At 40.3% G+C, this 18,538-nt stretch overlaps 1 protein-coding gene across 1 annotated transcript; it reads right to left on the bottom strand.

The window, feature by feature from the left end:
• Positions 1-1,932: 1,932 nt before the first annotated feature.
• On the bottom strand, positions 1,933-4,361 carry LOC134437833 (collagen alpha-1(I) chain-like). The gene is made up of 3 exons (XM_063187382.1): positions 4,215-4,361; positions 3,225-3,475; positions 1,933-2,012 (listed from the first exon to the last, which is right to left on the bottom strand). Exons 1-3 carry the CDS (start codon positions 4,276-4,278, stop codon positions 1,977-1,979), a joined length of 351 nt encoding a protein of 116 aa, XP_063043452.1. The 5' UTR covers positions 4,279-4,361; the 3' UTR covers positions 1,933-1,976.
• Positions 4,362-18,538: the final 14,177 nt, after the last annotated feature.

Here is an 18,538-nt window from a genome sequence, read left to right as displayed (position 1 = left end):
GTGTGGACATTAGAAGGTGTGATTTACAAGGGACAAACAGAAATTAGACAAGACTTGGGTAACACACAGGAAACATACAGTATATCCCCATACTCAACTAGCGGCCCGCGGGCCATCTATCTGTGGCCCTCGAATAGTTCTGAAAATTTGGCCCTTTATTGGGAGGAATTGGGAGAAACTGGCCCTCGAGGACTTTTAGTTGAGTACCCCTGCAGTATATGCTGTATATGTAGTATATGCAATCAAACCCAGATCAGCCGTGTAGCAGATGAGTGCCCTACCGTTAGCGCCATGGTAGGCCAATCTGTGTGGTACAATGTTAGTGAAAAATTAGTAGGAATGAATGAATTAATGAATGAATGATTTTATTTGACATCTTCAGGTCATATAAGTAAAATAAATACATGATTGAGTTTCATACAAACCGCACCACATACTTAAATAAAAAACAGAGAGTCAGGATAACACAATAAAGCTTGGAAGCTTATTTCCATTGTGGTCCTATAGGTGTTAATGGCAGCAGTTATTAAAATTATAAGAGTAGGCCTAGTACTGGGAGGGACCACTATAACACATTAAATATATAGCATGCACATAACACTTTTTCTTTCCACTGAAAGTAATATACTACACTGACTGATCTCTAAACCATTTTTTCAAAGCCCATTTAAAACCATCTAGGCTATTGATCATCTTAATATTACCTGGTAACATATTCCACAAACTAGATGCAACATTTAAAAATGAGTCCTTCCCTATTTTGGTATTGACTTTTGGTGGAACAAAGTCTGTGGAACTCCCCCTAGTGGAGTTCTGTGGACATTCCTCACTCTATTAAAAAAGTATTTAGGGGCATGCCCATTTACAATTTTGTGCACCATACTCAGGTCTATTTGAGAGACTCTGTCCTCAACTCTTAACCAACCCAAACGTTTAAAGTGGTGAGGTTCAAGGTGAGTTCTAGGGTGCAGTCCCATGATGGTCCTTAGTACTAATTTATTTTGAGAGGTCTGGAGCTTATTTTTAAGCTGTTTATTAATGCCATTGTACCAGGAGCAACAAGCATAATCATAATATGGTTGACTTATAGCACTTGCTAGGTTTAACAAAGCCTTTTGATCCAGATACTTTGCAATTCTGGCCAAGGCGTTCAACAAAACAGAAGGAAACGGAAAAACTCCTTTTCTTCAATGATGTATACACAACAAGACACGTTTGAAGCACTGTGACAGTCTTTATTGAGAATGCAGGACTGGGTGCAATATCTATGGTGAAGAACATGAGGGATCCCATATGCTGCAGATCTAAAACACAATAAGTGGCAGAGGGTGAGAGGAAGACAACAGTGAGCACAGAGAAAGAAGAGATGCAGCCTACACCAGTGGTTTTCAATGTGGGGGCCAGGGACCCCTGGGAGGTCCTCGGGGGAGTGTTAGGGGGCAGGTTGTCGGGAAACATATAGCAAGGCAAAATTAATAAATGAATAAATTGAATAACTAAAGTAAACCAAAAACAAGCAAATTAATGATGATGGATCTAATACAAATGTTGCATTTTCCTGTTGACATGTTTATGTGTGTTTCCAGGAGTACTTGAAAGGTTTTAGGGATGAACCAACTCCATCGAGTTGTGAAAGAGGCTACAAAGAAAACAAAATAGTCCTGTGTCAGGGGGGGCCTTGAATAAAATCTACTGGAATATGGCGGGCCTTGTCATGGTAAAGTTTGGGAACCCCTGGCCTACACAACATATAAGTTTACAGTATATAAATAAATATGTAAGTAAATATAAATACAACAAACTGCAAGTAAAGTGAGGAAGACACCCTGGTATTGAAGTAAAAAAAACTTTTATGTACAAGAATTATGTAAAGAAATTGACAATACAAATTAACTTCTTCTGAAATGCATTTATTGTACTACAGACAAGGAGAACACTTACAATCCCTAGACCCATTGGACCCATGCACCACATACTCATGGCGAAGGAATGCCATTCCATGGTCTGGGAAGCTGAAAAACAAAAAGGGGCAGAGGGAGAGAAAAAGTGAGCAGGACAAGAAAACAAAAGCATGTGCTACGTGTATGTACCTTATATGTACAGTCAATGTGAAGAAATTGGCAACAAAACTAGACTTTGAAATGCAAATAATAAGAAGGGATGAGCTATGTGTATGAGTAAATACAAAGATACTATATGCATAGGGTGACCAGATTTTTGTAGTCTGAAACCGGGACACTTCGTGCGTGACTGAAGGACAATATTTGGCAGGCGGGTCTGGGGGTCCTCCCCCTGGAAAATGACATGCAATTTCCTGCATTCTGATCAATTTTAGAGGGAGGAATGACAAATCGCAACTGACTCCTATCAGACTTTCTATCCAAGCGCTGGCTGCCATTAACTGTGGCAGGTAAACATGTAATCTTTTCCATATATTCATCCTGATATACATGGCGCAATGTAGTGGGTGGCCAAAACCGGGACATATTTGTGTCCCGAGAGGGTTTGCTCGGGACCTGGGACACACAACTCCAAACTGGGATTGTCCCGGTCAAACTGGGACGTCTGGTCAACCTATATACAGTAAGTGAATAATAATGAAAGAACTGCAACTAAAGTGAGGAAGCCAAGAAAGGAAAAGTGAGCAAGGAGATGTACTAAATACAACATACTCATATACTGTACAGTATATACATATATACAGTAAGTCAAAATAAATATAAAGATGTGAGGAAGACAAGAAGCATAAAGAAAGAAAGGAGGTCCCTGACATCTGTATTAACAGGTCTGGTGACAGCTTTGGCTGGGCCAAGGACAAAGTCATCTGAAAGGGCCCCCCACCCCACACATACAATGTAATGAGAACCCAATTCTCAATTCTGGGCCTCCTCTGCCCCAGGGCCCGGGGAAACTGTGCCCCCTACCGTCGGCTTCCCTGTATATAAATATAGCTATACGAACTGCAAATAAAGTGAGCAAGACAAGAAAGCAGAAATTAGCATGAATAAAGAAGGCTCTGCTCTGACAGGTGTCAGACTAATACTAGTTACAGCTACTATGTTATGTCTCTGCACTTCAGGTGTCTTGACATGTCGACACGCACAGGGCACGTACTTGAAACGTCATTGTGCATAAACATTATGTTTTGCACATGTGAAAAAATTAACAATGAAATGTGATTTAAATGCAGTTAATGTACGAAAAAGGGAGATGAGAGAACTCACAATCGCCATAGCTGGAACCATTTGACCACTTTGACCCTTTGGACCATGCCGTTCTCCAGAAGAAGGGCACACAGCGCAGCATTCACCCTCTGGGACGAATGCATCTGGACAGTGGTTGGTAGAGTCGCACATATGGCCACCGCAGAGCGTGCCACCATTGTAACACACACAAAATGTGCACAGGTCCGGCTCCCATCTCTCCCCATCCACATAGGTTTTACCGTGAACCTGGCAAGCAGGCAATGGAAGATCTGGGGGAAAAGGGTATACAATTCAGACGCTGTTTACACGTATGCGAATATTTTTAGACACAGATATTTTAATATTTTAATCCATTTACATATAACTGCAGCATACAATTAAAAGAAAAAGAAACAAAAATACCATTGTGACAGGTGTGTTTAAGCCCTCTAAAAGGGATATTTTTTAGCCAGGAGGTTTAAAAGGAGCCCTCTAAAAGTCTGTGTGAGTGAATGAGAGACAGGCAGCGATGTATTTTCAAAAAATATCCTTATGCTTGTAAACAGCCTCTCAGATGTCCAGTAAAATGTCATATTGTCCATTTCTAAATGCATTATGAATAGTTTTGTCTATCAAGAGGAATTCAGTCTTTGACACTAGGTCATTACATGACAGAGCATGGCATTGCATACACACAGGGAAGCATCATCATATTGCATCAAAACGAAACATACTTCCAAACATATACCAACATAAACCTTTCAAATTATCAACAGCAATGTTGGATCCTCCAGACTTCCAATAACATTTCAGATGTCAAAAAATGAATTATGATACACCTTACACATTCTATTGAGCAAGATAAAATAGTATAATGTGAAAAAAATAACGAGAAAAATGTGGTTGCATGGTAGTTGCATTAAGTAAATCCATGCCATGTGTGTTTGTACGCAAAATCTTCTAATCTTAAAATCAACACAACCAGAGCGAAAAATACACCACTGGTACATCATTTGTGTTCTTACTTACAAGAGCCGTGCACTAGTACGACTGAAGCAGAGAGCAGGAGAGCCAGTAAGGTGAAGGTCTGCATGATTATCTTCCAGACGGTGCTGTTCACGTCAGTCTGTCTGAATGTGGTGAAATCCAAGAGCTGATGCTATTCTTATGGCCTGATTGTTTACATGACGTGTTGCAAAGTACAACTTCCTTATCATGGCATTACAGTCTTTATCCAACTCAACATTTGAAGGCTTGTCCCATCCCACAGAGAAAATGTCCGCAATGACAACTTTTAAGAATGAGTAGGGGGCGCAGCGCACCAAGCCCCCCACTTATCGACTTGCATGACCATTGGGACCCAGGTTCGAGTCTGGCCTTGGTCATATCCCAACCCTGTCCCATCTCTCTTTCCCTTTCTCTTCCTGGTCTTTTCTGGTCTCCCTTCCTGGTCGCGAGAGCCTCCAGCTTAGTTCTGCACTGTTCAGTCTGAAAAGTACTCTGCGTTTCCAAAACAGATTGAAGTTGTCAACTAAGTTTATTCCTGCAGACTTGCACGACTTTGCCAGCCAGTTGTATAAACTAAGTAGGTAAGATAATTAATAGTTTTGATAACATGGTGCTGGTATTGTGCCACTGATGAAAGATGGTATTTCAAGCTCTTTTAGAGTTGAAAATAAGTCAGCATACAATGATGCTCCCGCCACCATACTCAAAAGTGGAGATGTAACCAAGAATAACCAAAAATGGGGTTAATTCTGCCAATCTAAAAATAATGGGGTTTCTGTCAAAAAAATATTGCTGCACCTTTGAGGTTTGCAAAAAAAGCATTTTGAATTGAATTGAAAGCTTTATTGCAGACTCAGAATGGTCCATAATTAAAAAAACATTAAAAAACATATAAGAAACATACAGGACATCACAAACACCAAGACAATTGCTACGTGTACATGATGTTTTTGAATCGGATCTAATAGATCGGATTTAAGTAGATCGGATTAAGAGTTATTTTGCGACGTGTATACATGGCAATTTCACTTAAATGCGATTAAACGTCTGGGGAAAATAAAGCATTGCGATTGGACTGAGGACGCACGTGCTGAGTGAGCCAAATAAGGCGTGGGGGCGTGGTCGCCAAACCTCTGGGGAACTACTGGGACACAAGCTAATCTTCAGCCCGAAAATGAATTCCCTCAGTGGACTCAAGGCTGGTAAAATCCCCTTTGGGTCTGGTTCTTTCAAATGCTAGTTAGCACCCTCCTAGTTTAGAAAAACGAACTGGTGAAAGGGTGATGTGGAGTAACTTTGTTGTGCTTAATTACTTCGTGGGGCACTTTTACATCAATATATGGAAGCCACAACATTTATAGTCGCTTAGGGACTTTAAATTAAGCAAAACTTTCATGTGAAAATCAACAGGAAGTGCCGCCATCTTTTTCTCACTGACAAAGAGCACGGGCTCTTGGCGCCATCGTGTGGTCAACGAGCATGCGTGGAACGACCGGATTTATTGTAATTCTGATTAAAAGGTTACATGACAGAGGAACGTGTTTAATCGGATTTAAAAGAGGAATAAACCACCCACTTTAATCGGACTTAAGTTTAAATCGGAATAAACTTAAATCCTGTTCGGTAAGTGTTTACATGATGTTTTTAAAGTGGAATTAAGTTTTAATGAGATTTAAAGTGAGTTAAATCGGATTTAAATGCCTCATGTAAACGTACCAATTAAGATACAGCATTGATATGCTTCACAGAATTACTTCTAAATACTCTGTAGACCAAAGTTGAAACCAAAGTTGAATTGTATAGGGGAACACACAATGCCATGTTTGGAGGAGAACTGGGGAACCACACCTTCTTCACCAAAACCTCATCTCCACTTTTGAGTATAGTGGGGAGAATCATTATGTGCCTCAGGTGCCTCAGGCCTTTGGCCTTGGTGCCTCAGGCCTTTGTCAGTTTGCTATTAATTATGAGTGGAACAATGAACTCAGAAGTTTATTGAGATATTTTACAGAAAAAACATGAGGTAGTCCATCACACAGTTGAAGCACACAAAAGGATGGGTGATAAAATGGGACAACAACCCATATTTTAGAAGAAAATCGACTTCAGAATGGCTTCATAACAATGAAATGCACATTCATCAATAGCCCAGTCAAAGCCCTGACAAAAAAACAATTGAGATTATATGTCACAAAGTCAAGAAAGCTATTCACTCCAGATATCCCAGAAACCTTGCTGAAGGGGGGCAGTTTTCTAAAAAAAAAAAAAAAGAGGGAGACAAGATACATTCAGATTGTTTTGTTAATCTGATCTGCAACTACAGGAAACGGTTATTGCGACTGTCTGAGGGTTAAAACATATTGAATGCAAGGTTGTACTTACTTTTGCCTTGCTGTGCTGTGAAAGTTTATATCTTATGGTCAATAAAAATATTGTGTAAATGTGTAACGTGTAAATGTTTGGGTGGAATTAGTTAAAGCAGATTCCAGGATGATCAGACCATGTTTTATGACCAATTTTGACAGAAATGTAAGAAATTTCAAAGGTTGTACAAACTTTTTCCTATGAATGTATGTGAAAATACAGTATTCATCATGGATCTGATACAACATATCCAACGTACAGATGTCTGCATGGACACTTGAAACTGTGTGCTGCAAGCAATCACACCTCCAAATCGAAACTCTTGCCACTGTGGGTAGAAGATAGGCTAAGTGTTGCAAAATACAACCCAACAATGCATGCCTCCATGACTCTGCAACTTCATGCAAACCTCTCTGTTGCTTCACAATACATTGTCCATGTCTTAGTAACTGCTACCCACAACACTGGTAATGGGATACTATAGGCCTATATCGTTTCCAGAGTTGTGCTGCAAAGATTGCAATACATTTTAATGTATGACTCACTGCCTTAATGCATTAAATGTATTTGAACTTCGAATCTTGACATAATATTAAATGTTGCTAGTCGTTTGATAGTTAAGACTACACATGACCCAATGTATTTCTGTGCCTACATGACATCACAACTTCACGCAAGCCGGTCTCTGAAGGCCTGTTCCATCAACGGACATCAAAGTGTGCATGTGCATGTGTTTGGTGTTAGATTGAGCCACCCGGACGCAACATTTTATTTTTAAAATGTGTAAATAAAAGGGGTCCATTGGAACTGGTTGCACATACTAGGACCAAGAATTTGGTGCAACGTCCCTGGTTCCATCCAACTAAAAGTTCCAGACCATTTTCAATGCAGAACCAAGAAGATGCCCTCACAGCAGTTATAATAGTAATCTGGCATACAGTGCATTCTCCAGTTGGGACAGCAGGCCTCAGGGGGCAATCATGCTGTTTTCCTGTTTGTTTGTTTTTTATATCCCCGAAACGCGGAGCGTCGGGGATGTAATGGTTTTGCGTGCGCCGCCGCCGTGTCCGCCGCCGCCGCATAAGGTCTTTCGTGTTAACGCGATAACTTTTGAACGGATGTTTGGATTTGTCCCAGATTTTTTGGGTGAATGCTCTAGGGCAGGTTCATGAACTGATTCGAGTTTGGAGGTCAACACTTTCAAGATGGCTGAATTCAAGATGGACGAATTTTTGTTTGGTCCATAACTTCTGACCGGGTGGATGGATTTGTCCCAGATTTGGTGTGTGAATGCTTTAGGGTAGGTTCATGAACTGCTTCGAGTTGGGAGGTCAACACTTTCAAGATGGCTGAATTCAAGATGGTCGAATTTTTGTTTGGTCCATAACTTCTGACCGGGTGGATGGATTTGTCCCAGATTTGGTGTGTGAATGCTCTAGGGTAGGTTCATGAACTGATTCGAGTTTGGAGGTCAACACTTTCAAGATGGCTGAATTCAAGATGGACGAATTATTGTTTGGCCCATAACTACTGACTGGGTGGATGGATTTGTCCCAGATTTTGTGTGTGAATGCTCTAGGGTAGGTTCATGAACTGATTCGAGTTTGGAAGACAACACTTTCAAAATGGCGGAATTTTCATTTGGCCCATAACTTCTGACTGGGTGGATTGATTTGCCCGGTAACACCTTATTTTAATGGTTCACCATTTCAGTGAATCTACCATATTAGGTACAGTGTAATAACCAATGTAACAATATTTAATACCAAGTAATACTAGTGTAATACCAGTGTAACAATATGCAATATCAGGTACAGTGTAATAACGAGTGTAACAGTATGCAATAAATACCATGTAATATAGTGTAATACCAGTGTAACAATATGCAATACCATGTAATACCACTTACGCACAAACACATGATGTAAGTAAAAAAATGACATTGTATTAAATATTGTTACACTGGTTATTACACTGTAAGTAATGTGGTATATCCACTGAACCATTAAAACAGTATTACCATTTGCCCCATTTTTTGCTTTATTTTCACAATAGTCGTTTGGTTTTAAGCCTATGCACGTCATGTCACGTCTAGGGATGCAAATTATCGATTAATTCATTGATCATTAGTTGATAGTGTTATCGATCGACTTTCGATTAATTGATAAGCGGCGTTTTTTCACCTGAATTTCATAGGGCCTTTTTAAATATCAGCTAAATAGTTAAAACACCGAGTTCAAAAAGTATAGGCCTATTGTTATATTAAATTATATTATGAGAATTACATTATTGATCATTAAGCCCATATTGTATTTTATTGTATTATGTTATATTATATGATATATTCCTCAAGTAATTATGCATTAGGAAAAGAAAGCAGACATGTTTTCTATGGCATCTCCACACCACCTTTGGGGGGGCATTGCTTGGTTTCACCCAGGAGTGAACTAGTAGCCTCACGCCCCCTCTGTCGCCTTGCAGTTGCCTGAGATATGATGACAGACAACGTTGAGTGAAACGTGATCAGACTCAGAACTTGTCTGCATAGGTGTGTCAGCCAGCATGATCAACCACAAGCATTTTAATTGTATATGCTTCAAAATAAAGAAATGCTATATTTTGGGTCGTGTGTTGTTGTCCATAATGCATAGTAATGTCAACAAAGTTCGTTTCTGAACAAAAAAAAGCTATTTCCTGTGTCTGTAAGGAGAGCTAATAAGCTAACAGGCTCCATTGAGAATGAATGGAGCTATGACAATAACACTTACAGCTAACATGGATTCACCTGAAATTGAACAGATGGTGCTCCTCTTCATGCATGGTCATATATTACCATGTCCAGTTCAGCTAATACTAGTCTTGATATCTGACAGGGTGTTAGTGATTAAAATTACAGCTCACAATTTGAAATGACTACGTTTGTGATTTCGCTAGTTAGCACGCTAAGCTAACATAGCAAGCTTAACCCTACAGTGAAATGCTGCTTGCAGTGACATTTGCCTGTCTTGAAAGATCGTTTTTCTCATAATTCAAACAGTAACAACTTACACCATTGGGCTTGGCATAATCACAGATTCAAGTACACATCTCCAAAAGACCCACAAGAACTCTAGAAGTTGCAATGACGATTTAATAGATAAAATCTGCGCACCATGCATTTGAATAGGACTAGAACTGGAACTACTCAACAGTCTCTAGCGCCCTCTAGCGATTAATCGCGATTAATACATTTTGATCGAGCAACCTCTTGCTCGACAACTAATCTAAAGTCGATTAATCATTTGCATCCCTAGTCACTACTGTATGTATCATATACGTTTACGAAATGGTGGACGGGAGTGGTAGGAATGATGGGGGACTGGAAGCGTCGCGTTTCGGGGATATACCTTAACCCTGTGAAACCTGTACCATGAAAGCAATGAGAGAAAATTCTAATTTTTTGGAATTTGCTTCAATATTGGTCCCTCATAAGAAATGTTTAAAAAAAAAAATCAAAATTTTGTTAAGGTCACTGAGTTATTTAATGCATCATATATGATGCATCAGGCTTTAAAGGAATGAAAATTCCAATTTCATGACCATTGAAAAATGACTTTTAATGCATTTACAACTTTTTTTTTATTTAAAAAAGTTGTCAGACAATTTAATTTGAGGATTATCTTTAAATATTTAGTGAGATCCTGCCATTTTTTTAAGCCTATCCTTGTTTCAGCAGGACCATATTTTACATTTCCCACAGCCTGGTTGGGTATTTAAAAAAAAAAAAAAATCTATGTAAAAACATAGCTGATCGAATGCTTAACAACCTATTTATGACTGTAATATAGATCATTATTCATTTTTGATGTGTAATTTGAATATATGGGTCCATTACTACAATTGGACCATTTCTCCATTCACTTCAATGCATTTTTTACGAGATCATAATTTCAACATTTTGCATTACATTTTCAAAATTGCAAGTAAAACCTGTTTCTTAAGGCAATATCTTTGTCTTGAAGTAAAACAACTTGTGTGTTTTGTTAAACGATCGTCGTGGTATGCTTTGTAAGTTTCCCTATGGAGCGCATTGATGGCTGACTTCCTTCCTGTAGAGTTATATTTCGGAAATTTGTACACAAACCTTTTGCAATTTGACGATATCTCAGCGTCGGTCAGGGAAACCGCTTCTACTCCATTTTTGCAGTCTAGTTTTTTTGCTGTTGTTCTAGGGACTACACCTCAGTTTATAGGGGTGGCCCATCGGTCCATCTTCAATATAGACCAGTGGTTCCCAACCTTTTTCTTCAAAGACCCATGTTTTTACCATTGTAAGCTTTGGTGACCCAGCTGTGCGAGCGCCCGCACGAGAGGGAGTCACATGATACCCTCTGTTTCCTGCGAAAACTAATTTTTGTCATTTTATTCCTCAATTCGTCTTCGGTCAAATATAAAATAAATGTTTAATAGCACTAACATTTTGTTGCCTCTATGCATATATTAGTTATCTTTGGCGACCCACAGGTTGGGTCCCGACCCATAGGTTGGGAACCCCTGATATAGACAATGGACGGAATCAAGCAGGGTATGGTATAAAAATGGCTTGTGGGGCAGTTTAAAACCTAAATGGTGTTTTTTTTTTATCCCAGTTCAGCCCTGCTTCATACTGAGCTACCAAGGTTGGATTACTGCACGTGCAGGGGCTTCATGCCTGACATTGGAGAGTGGAGGAGAGACAGGAAGTGAGTTGGGAGAGAGAGATGGGGAAAGGCCTGCAAAGGACCCGAGCCAGAATCGAACCCAGATCAGCCGCGAAGCAGATGAGTGCCCTACCGTTAGCGCCACGGTAGGGCCATCTGTGTGGTACAATGTTAGTGAAGAATTAGTAAGGCATTCAACAATGTAAAAAGGAAACAGAAAGCCTTTTTTTCTTCGATAATGTGTAGACTACAAGACACGTTTTCAGCACTGTAACACTTTTGTCTTTATTGAGAATGTAGGACTGAGAGCAGGATCTCTAGCATGGTGAGGAACATGAGGGATCCCATCTTGATCTAAAACACAATAAGTGACAGAGGGTGAGAGGAAGACAAGAGCTAGACAAGGAAACAACAGTGAGCGCGGAGAAAGAAGAGATGCACAGCAGCCTACACAGCGTATTAATATATATAAATAAATATATAATTATAAGAAATGCACTCAGAGAGTGCAGACATCCACCAAGGAAGCTATTTTATACAACATTTGACTATGTTACACCCTATCTTTATTTTTTGTCATTTCTTTCTGCCTTCTTTTTGTGGCGTTAGAAACTGGAATATCAAATTCACCCTGTCCCGCAATTCAATTTGCGGTCACTAGGGGCGTCTAGATTTTTAGGCTAGCAAAGGAGAAGAATCTTTTTTTTTTTAAGTCCTGGTTCTGGATGGTGATTCAGATCACCACCAAAATTTAATAACTTGTTCCTTTGGTCATTTCCAACAACTCCACAAAGTTTCATTCAAAGTCGTTCATAACTTTTTGAGTTATCCTGCTGACAGACAAACAAACAGACAGACATACCAACGCGAACAAAAACATAACCTCCTTGGTGGAGCTTAATGTAAATACAAGAACTGCAAGTAAAGTGGGGAAGACAACAAAGCAAAATAGAGCATGAATAAATTAACTTCTAAAATGAACTTCTCCTGAAAATGCAGTTCTTGTACTACAGACAAGGGGAACACTTACAGTCCCTAGACTCATTGGACCCATGCACCACATACTCATGGCTAAGGAATGGAATACCATTCTCTGGCGCCCTGAAACACAAAGCGGGGCAGAGGGAGAGAAAAAGTGAGCAGGACAAGACAACAAAAGTGCGCAAAAAATAAGAATGGATGAGCTACAGTACCATATATGGCTGGTATATGTATACTGTAATTACATACAAGGAGACAATATAAGTAGTAAATAAATAAAGATATGAACTGCAAATAAAATAAGGAAGACAAGAAATAAAAAGTGAGCATGAATAAAGAAAGGACGTCCCTGACAGATTTTAAAATGGCAACGATTACAATTTACTGTGAAATTTAAAGTTTTTCCTGTGCTTTCTTGTCTTTGTAGGGGACAGTGAGAATTGTAATTTTGAATGTAACTTACGTAGAGTGCCTTGCACGTACAGTGAATGTGAAGAAATTGACATCGAAACTTAACTTTGACATGCAAATGCAGTTCATAGGCCTACAGCACACAGGAAACAGAACACTTACAATCCCTGGTAGACCCATTGAACCCTGTTCTCCTGGAGGAGGGCACACGGGGCAGCAAGCTCCCTCCGGGACCAAAGAGTTTGGACAGTCAAGGTCACATATCACGTCGGTGCAGAGCAACTCAGGGCCTAGAGGAAGGATGTAAAATTCTGAGCTTCAGTAAAATGTCTGTAAATTTGAAAAAAATATGATTACGAGGAGTCAAGAGGAAATTAGGGTATAGAGAAGAATGTCAAATTCAGATCTTAAAGGTGCAATGTGTAATGTGTTAGGCAGTTTCGTTCCAGAATTCATGCTGCCCATTGACAAATGTTACCTTTTTCATGGAAACTTGCCACCACCCTATAATTTTACGCATTTTTCATACATGAAAAGGTGGGTCTTCTCCATGTCCACCCTTTTGAATTTCCCGAAATATTTGTGTTGGAAGCAAAACTTACTGTACTTTGTTCATACTAGTAAATATTAGTTTATCATTTAGTAAATATTCATGAAAAGATGAGGGAAGATGGTAATGTAAGAAAAATGTAAAATTCAGATCTTCTGTAAAATGTTGGTAATTATGAGAGATGTGAGGGAAGAATGTAAAATGTGCACCTGTAAATACGAGAAAAGTTGATTAATTCTGATTGATTCTCAAGAGAAATTCCGTAATCAACAAGCCCATGTTAACAAATGATACTATTCATAGCTAGGGAAACAAATAGATGCGCTTCGAAGGGGATGGAGTCTCACATCAATTCACATTGTTAAATGCTCTTTTAAGCAAAAAATGAAATGGATATGTCTATTATATTCTATTGAATGTGACATACAGGGGAACAAATAAGGAGTAAAATGGAGTTGCATGCTAGCACTATTTGCTTGTACACAAAGCACAAATTCTATTCATGAAATCAACACAGTCAGAACAACACAGAAACCACATACCACATAATTTGGTGCATAATTTGCGTTCTTGCATACTGAAGCCACTTACTGAAAATACTTGTTGGAATATTTTGGTAGGTGGTAGCATACATAACACAATATGGCATTAGCCTTCGGTCACGCCACCCTGATGTCTTTTTAAAAAAAAATGTCTACAACTCGTTACTCACTTGTGCCGTGCACTAGCAGGACTGAAGCAGAGAGCAGGAGAGCCATGAAGGTGAAGGTCTGCATGATTCTCACTCAAATGGTGCTGTTCACGTCAGTCTGCCTGAATGTGCTGAAACCAATGAACCAATGCGCTCATTATAACCTGATTGTTAGGGGTTTCCACGAGATGGGTTTGCGAAATACAGCTTTGAACAAGTTTCTAGTTTGTTCCCACGGTGCTGCAAACTTTACCAACATCTGAAGTCCTGTTCCATCCCACAGAGAAAGAGCAATATCATCTGAATGTCAGCACGATTGCATTTTGAGAGTGTGAGAAAATGTGTCTGAACAAGCTGATGGCCCCATTTTCCCATGACGCATTAGAAAATAAAACAATGAAACAGACAGGTCAAGAAGCTGTCAGGCCATTATACCTTGTAGGGCTGGGCGGTATACCGTTTAAAAACCGTGATAACGGTTTTCACCTACACAATGTTCACTTTTTTTATGAGAGAAGGTGTTTACATTTTTTTTTAAAAAGTGGTTAAAATAGAAATGGAGATTAATTAAAATTCTGGATTTTATCTCATTTATAAATTTAATTTCAGCCTTTTCCTCAGAAACATTGAGATGTGGTAGGAAATCGCTGTACATGAGAAAACATTGCGCCGAGAACCGTGATATTAATTTTCATCAAGAAAACCGTGATGCATATTTTACAGAACCACCCAGCCCTAAGGTGTAATGTGTTGACTTGCACCTCATTTGTGTTGATGTCCAGTTGAACAGGTCATTAAAGTAGCCTCTTTGTGCAGATGGGGTCGCCAGCAGGCCTATTCACTATGCAATTTTGATGACAGTAAAGTCATAACATAGGCTCTGCGCTAAGGGGTTAATGGCCAGATGTGTGAACATCTGAAGGCATTGCCATGCCACTGAGAAGGAGCATTATATTCAATGTCAAATGCACAGTACATATGCCCTGACTGTCTTGTCGTGTGTTCCATCCATATACGCAGCATTCTTCGGATTGGCTAACAGATTTTCGACAACCGTCAAATTGGAAGATTCTGGAAGATTCGGTGGACGGCACAAAGTTGACGGTCCCCAAAATGCATTTTGCATCCGCCCTATGCAAAGTCACTTACACTGTGAATGGCCATACACAAGACACACAGAGGCATGTCCATCGGCCATCATTTGAGGTTGGGATTCATTTACCAGGACCCCAAGTTTATGGGGTAGGATGGAATCGGGAACTGTATTTAAATTGCGGGAAGGTACTCTGAGCTGAGCTGTGAAGTGATAGGATGGTATTTTACATCTTACTTGTAATGGCACTACAATTAATTTGCTTCATTGCATTTCAATGACACTGTACCTTGCTGTGAACAGCACAAGTATTGCAACACGTATTGCAAGACGTGCAAATGTGCATTGCTCAATGAAACATTGGGACCTAATGCTACCATGGAGATCAAAAACAGCATACACAGTAAACAAGTTATATAAATGTTCACTTACATACATTATTTTGATTAGGTCATTATTTATTATTTTATTCTGTTGTGGGCACCTTGAAGGGAGGCGTTAAATAATGACATGAAAATTCATTCTATTCTATTCTATTCTATGCTGTTCTATTCTATTCTATTCTATTCTATTCTATTCTATTCTATTCTATTCTATACTGTTTGTCATTTATGCTGTCTCCCTTCCTGGTTAAATAAACCTTCCTGGTCAAATAGATGAAATAATAATTTCTATTCTATTCTGTTTTGTTCTGAATCTCACACGTGTTGTAGGAATAATGTGGGTGGGCTCCTGCATCCTCATTGATGTGTGTGTGTGTGTGTGTGTGTGTGTGTATGTGTGTGTGTGTGTGTGTATGTGGGCGTGCATGTGTGTGTGTGTGTGTGTGTGTGTGTGTGTGTGTGTGTGTGTGTGTGTGTGTGTGGGCGTGCATGTGTGTGTGTGTGTGTGTGTGTGTGTGTGTGCGCGTGTGTCTGTGTGTGCGGGTGTGCTTGTGTGTGTGTGTGTGCGCACGCGTGCATGTATGTGTGTGTGTGCGCGGGTGTGTGCCTGCGTGCGTGTATGTGTGTGTGTAACTGAGACAGTGATAACAATCTCTCTCTGAAGCCCAGACATAGGCACCTCACAGGACAGCTGTCAGAGCTACAGGAGTGTGTGAATGTGTGCTGGGGAATGCAAAGCACTTTGAGTCAACGCCGTACTTGACATTATACTGTATAAAAATATATTTTGACAGATTGATTGTTTGTTTGTTTGATTGATTGATTGATTGATTGATTGATTGATTGATTGATTGATTGATTGATTGATTGATTGATTGATTGATTGATGGACTGATATATGTCTTCCCGGGTTCAAGCCGAAAACAATGGCACATGCTTTTGTCTATTCTACCAAATTTAAGGTGGCTCTTCACTCCACCAGCCACATCCTGACCTGTGCTAGTCACCCGTTTAGAAGTGACACCATCACCGACGGCACGCATTGTTGACTCAAACACAGAGACACACACACAGACAGTGCAGACCCTAAAGAGAGAAGACCTGCCGTCCTGAAGCGTGTACATTTGTAAAAATAATAAATATACATCCTGAAAAATACACTTGCATAGGAGATGTTTGTGGTTACAAGAAATCAAACTTACTAACTGGACTGAGGACACCATCAGGAATGCCCGTGTCTGTGGCGCCCACTTCATATCTTAAGTTATCAGGAGCATCCATTTTCTTATTTCAGAAATAAACACCTGGCTAGTTTCTTTACAAATGTGCAGTACATTGCTGATTTCGTTCCAACAATGTGCACGCAGCCCGATTACGTCACATCTGTGTACAAACAGTAAAGGGGTCTGTTAGAAACATTGTGGGTGTCTCTCTCATAAAATACCACCCTCTAGTGGCAGTTAAGTGCCACTAGTTGCCTCTCTTATGTACTGTACTGTACCCCATTCTGGTCTTTCAAAGACGAGGGAAATAACAGTGGGAAACAATAGAAGGAAACATCCCCCTCCCCTGTAGCCTCTGCACATTAAAGGGACAGAGGTGGTGAGGGTCGATAGCCATAAATTCTTTGGCATGCAAGTGACATCGAACCTGAGCTGCACTTTCAACATTACATCTATGGTGAAAAAAAGCCCAGCAAAGGCTGCACTTTGCACGGTTGCTTGAAATGCTGGACTGAACCACCGGCCTCTCACGCATGGCCTACAGAGGACTAGTAGAGAGCATCCTTACCACCACACAGGCAGGTATGACAACATCACACAGGCTGAACGGAAGTCTCTGCAAGACTGCAGAGAGGATTATTGGCAAATCGCTTCCCCCTAATGGACTCCAGGCATGTGCAGCCAGGGTTGCCAGATGAGGCTGATGATTTCCAGTCCAAAATATGCTCCAAACCTGCCTGGAAGCACTAAATCCTACCCAATTCTATTGATTTCTATGGCCAAAAAATTGGGCAGGTTTTCCTGCAAAAGTGCCCTTTTTACCCGCAGACGGCCATCCTCGGCCCAATTGGGCGGGAAACAGCCCAATCTGGCAACACTGCGTGCAGCAAGGCCAGAGGAGAGCAGATAGAATAATTAAAGACCCACTCTAACCAGGCTACGCCCTCCTGGTCAGGTTTGTCTGTTTGGTCCGTTGCTTCTAGTCAGGCCATGAGCGATACCGTTTCTGAGCAATATCGTTTCTGAGCTCTGGAGAAATCGAGAACTGTACCCATTTTGTCGGGGAGCAATCAACTTTGAGCAGCTCCAACTTAGGGCCCTGGTTAGAGGCGTGTTCAAGGCAGTGACACACAGTAGTTTAAGCAGAGACGGTCTATTGGGACTAAGAAAATATTTGGTTTAAGCAACGGCACAGCCTTTTCTGGCCTCGACCAGACCTGGGGAGACGGGTTAACCAGGCCGTTAACAGGAAACGTCATTCATTATCTTCTTGGTCAGACCAAGAGCTCGGTGCGAGATTTGAAAGTCGATGATAATCAGGCAAGAGCCACTCCATCTGCTTAGACCCGAGCACTGCTATACAACCTGACATACAGAAGAGCAGACAGTATAGTATTTCAACTACAAAAGCAATTGCTTATTCCCGACTACACTGTGAGATCCATATGGGCTTTGCCATAGTCTGGTGCAATTGGTGTGTGTGTGTGTGTGTGTGTGTGTGTGTGTGTGTGTGTGTGTGTGTGTGTGTGTGTGTGTGTGTGTGTGTGTGTGTGTGTGTGTGTGTGTGTGTGTGTGTGTGTGTGTGTGTGTGTGTGTGTGTGTGTGTGTGTGTGTGTGTGTGAACATGTGAATACTTGATTGTATATTTTATATTTTATATACATTAGCTATACTGTTAATATATCTTAATTTTGTGGGCAGTGGGTTGCTTCCAAACATCATCTCACTGTATTTATATAGTGACAATAAAGCACTCTACTCTACTCTACTCTACTCTACTCTACTCTACTCTACTCTACTACTCTACTACAGTCAGACTGATGGCAAATGTGTCTTTCTTTTTGCCATTTATTGACTCACAAGAGTTCCAATGTGCCTAGATGACTACAAATAGCTCACGGACAAATAAAGAACTTTTACTTTGTATGTTCATTACATTATGTGCAGTTTACACAGTGTGTGTGTGTGTG

This window comes from Engraulis encrasicolus, chromosome 21 (genome assembly GCF_034702125.1).
Source record: "Engraulis encrasicolus isolate BLACKSEA-1 chromosome 21, IST_EnEncr_1.0, whole genome shotgun sequence".
In the NCBI taxonomy this organism is placed as follows: Eukaryota; Metazoa; Chordata; class Actinopteri; order Clupeiformes; family Engraulidae; genus Engraulis; species Engraulis encrasicolus.
Note: the sequence above shows the minus strand (reverse complement) of the source record. Positions and strands in the feature narration are given on the sequence as shown.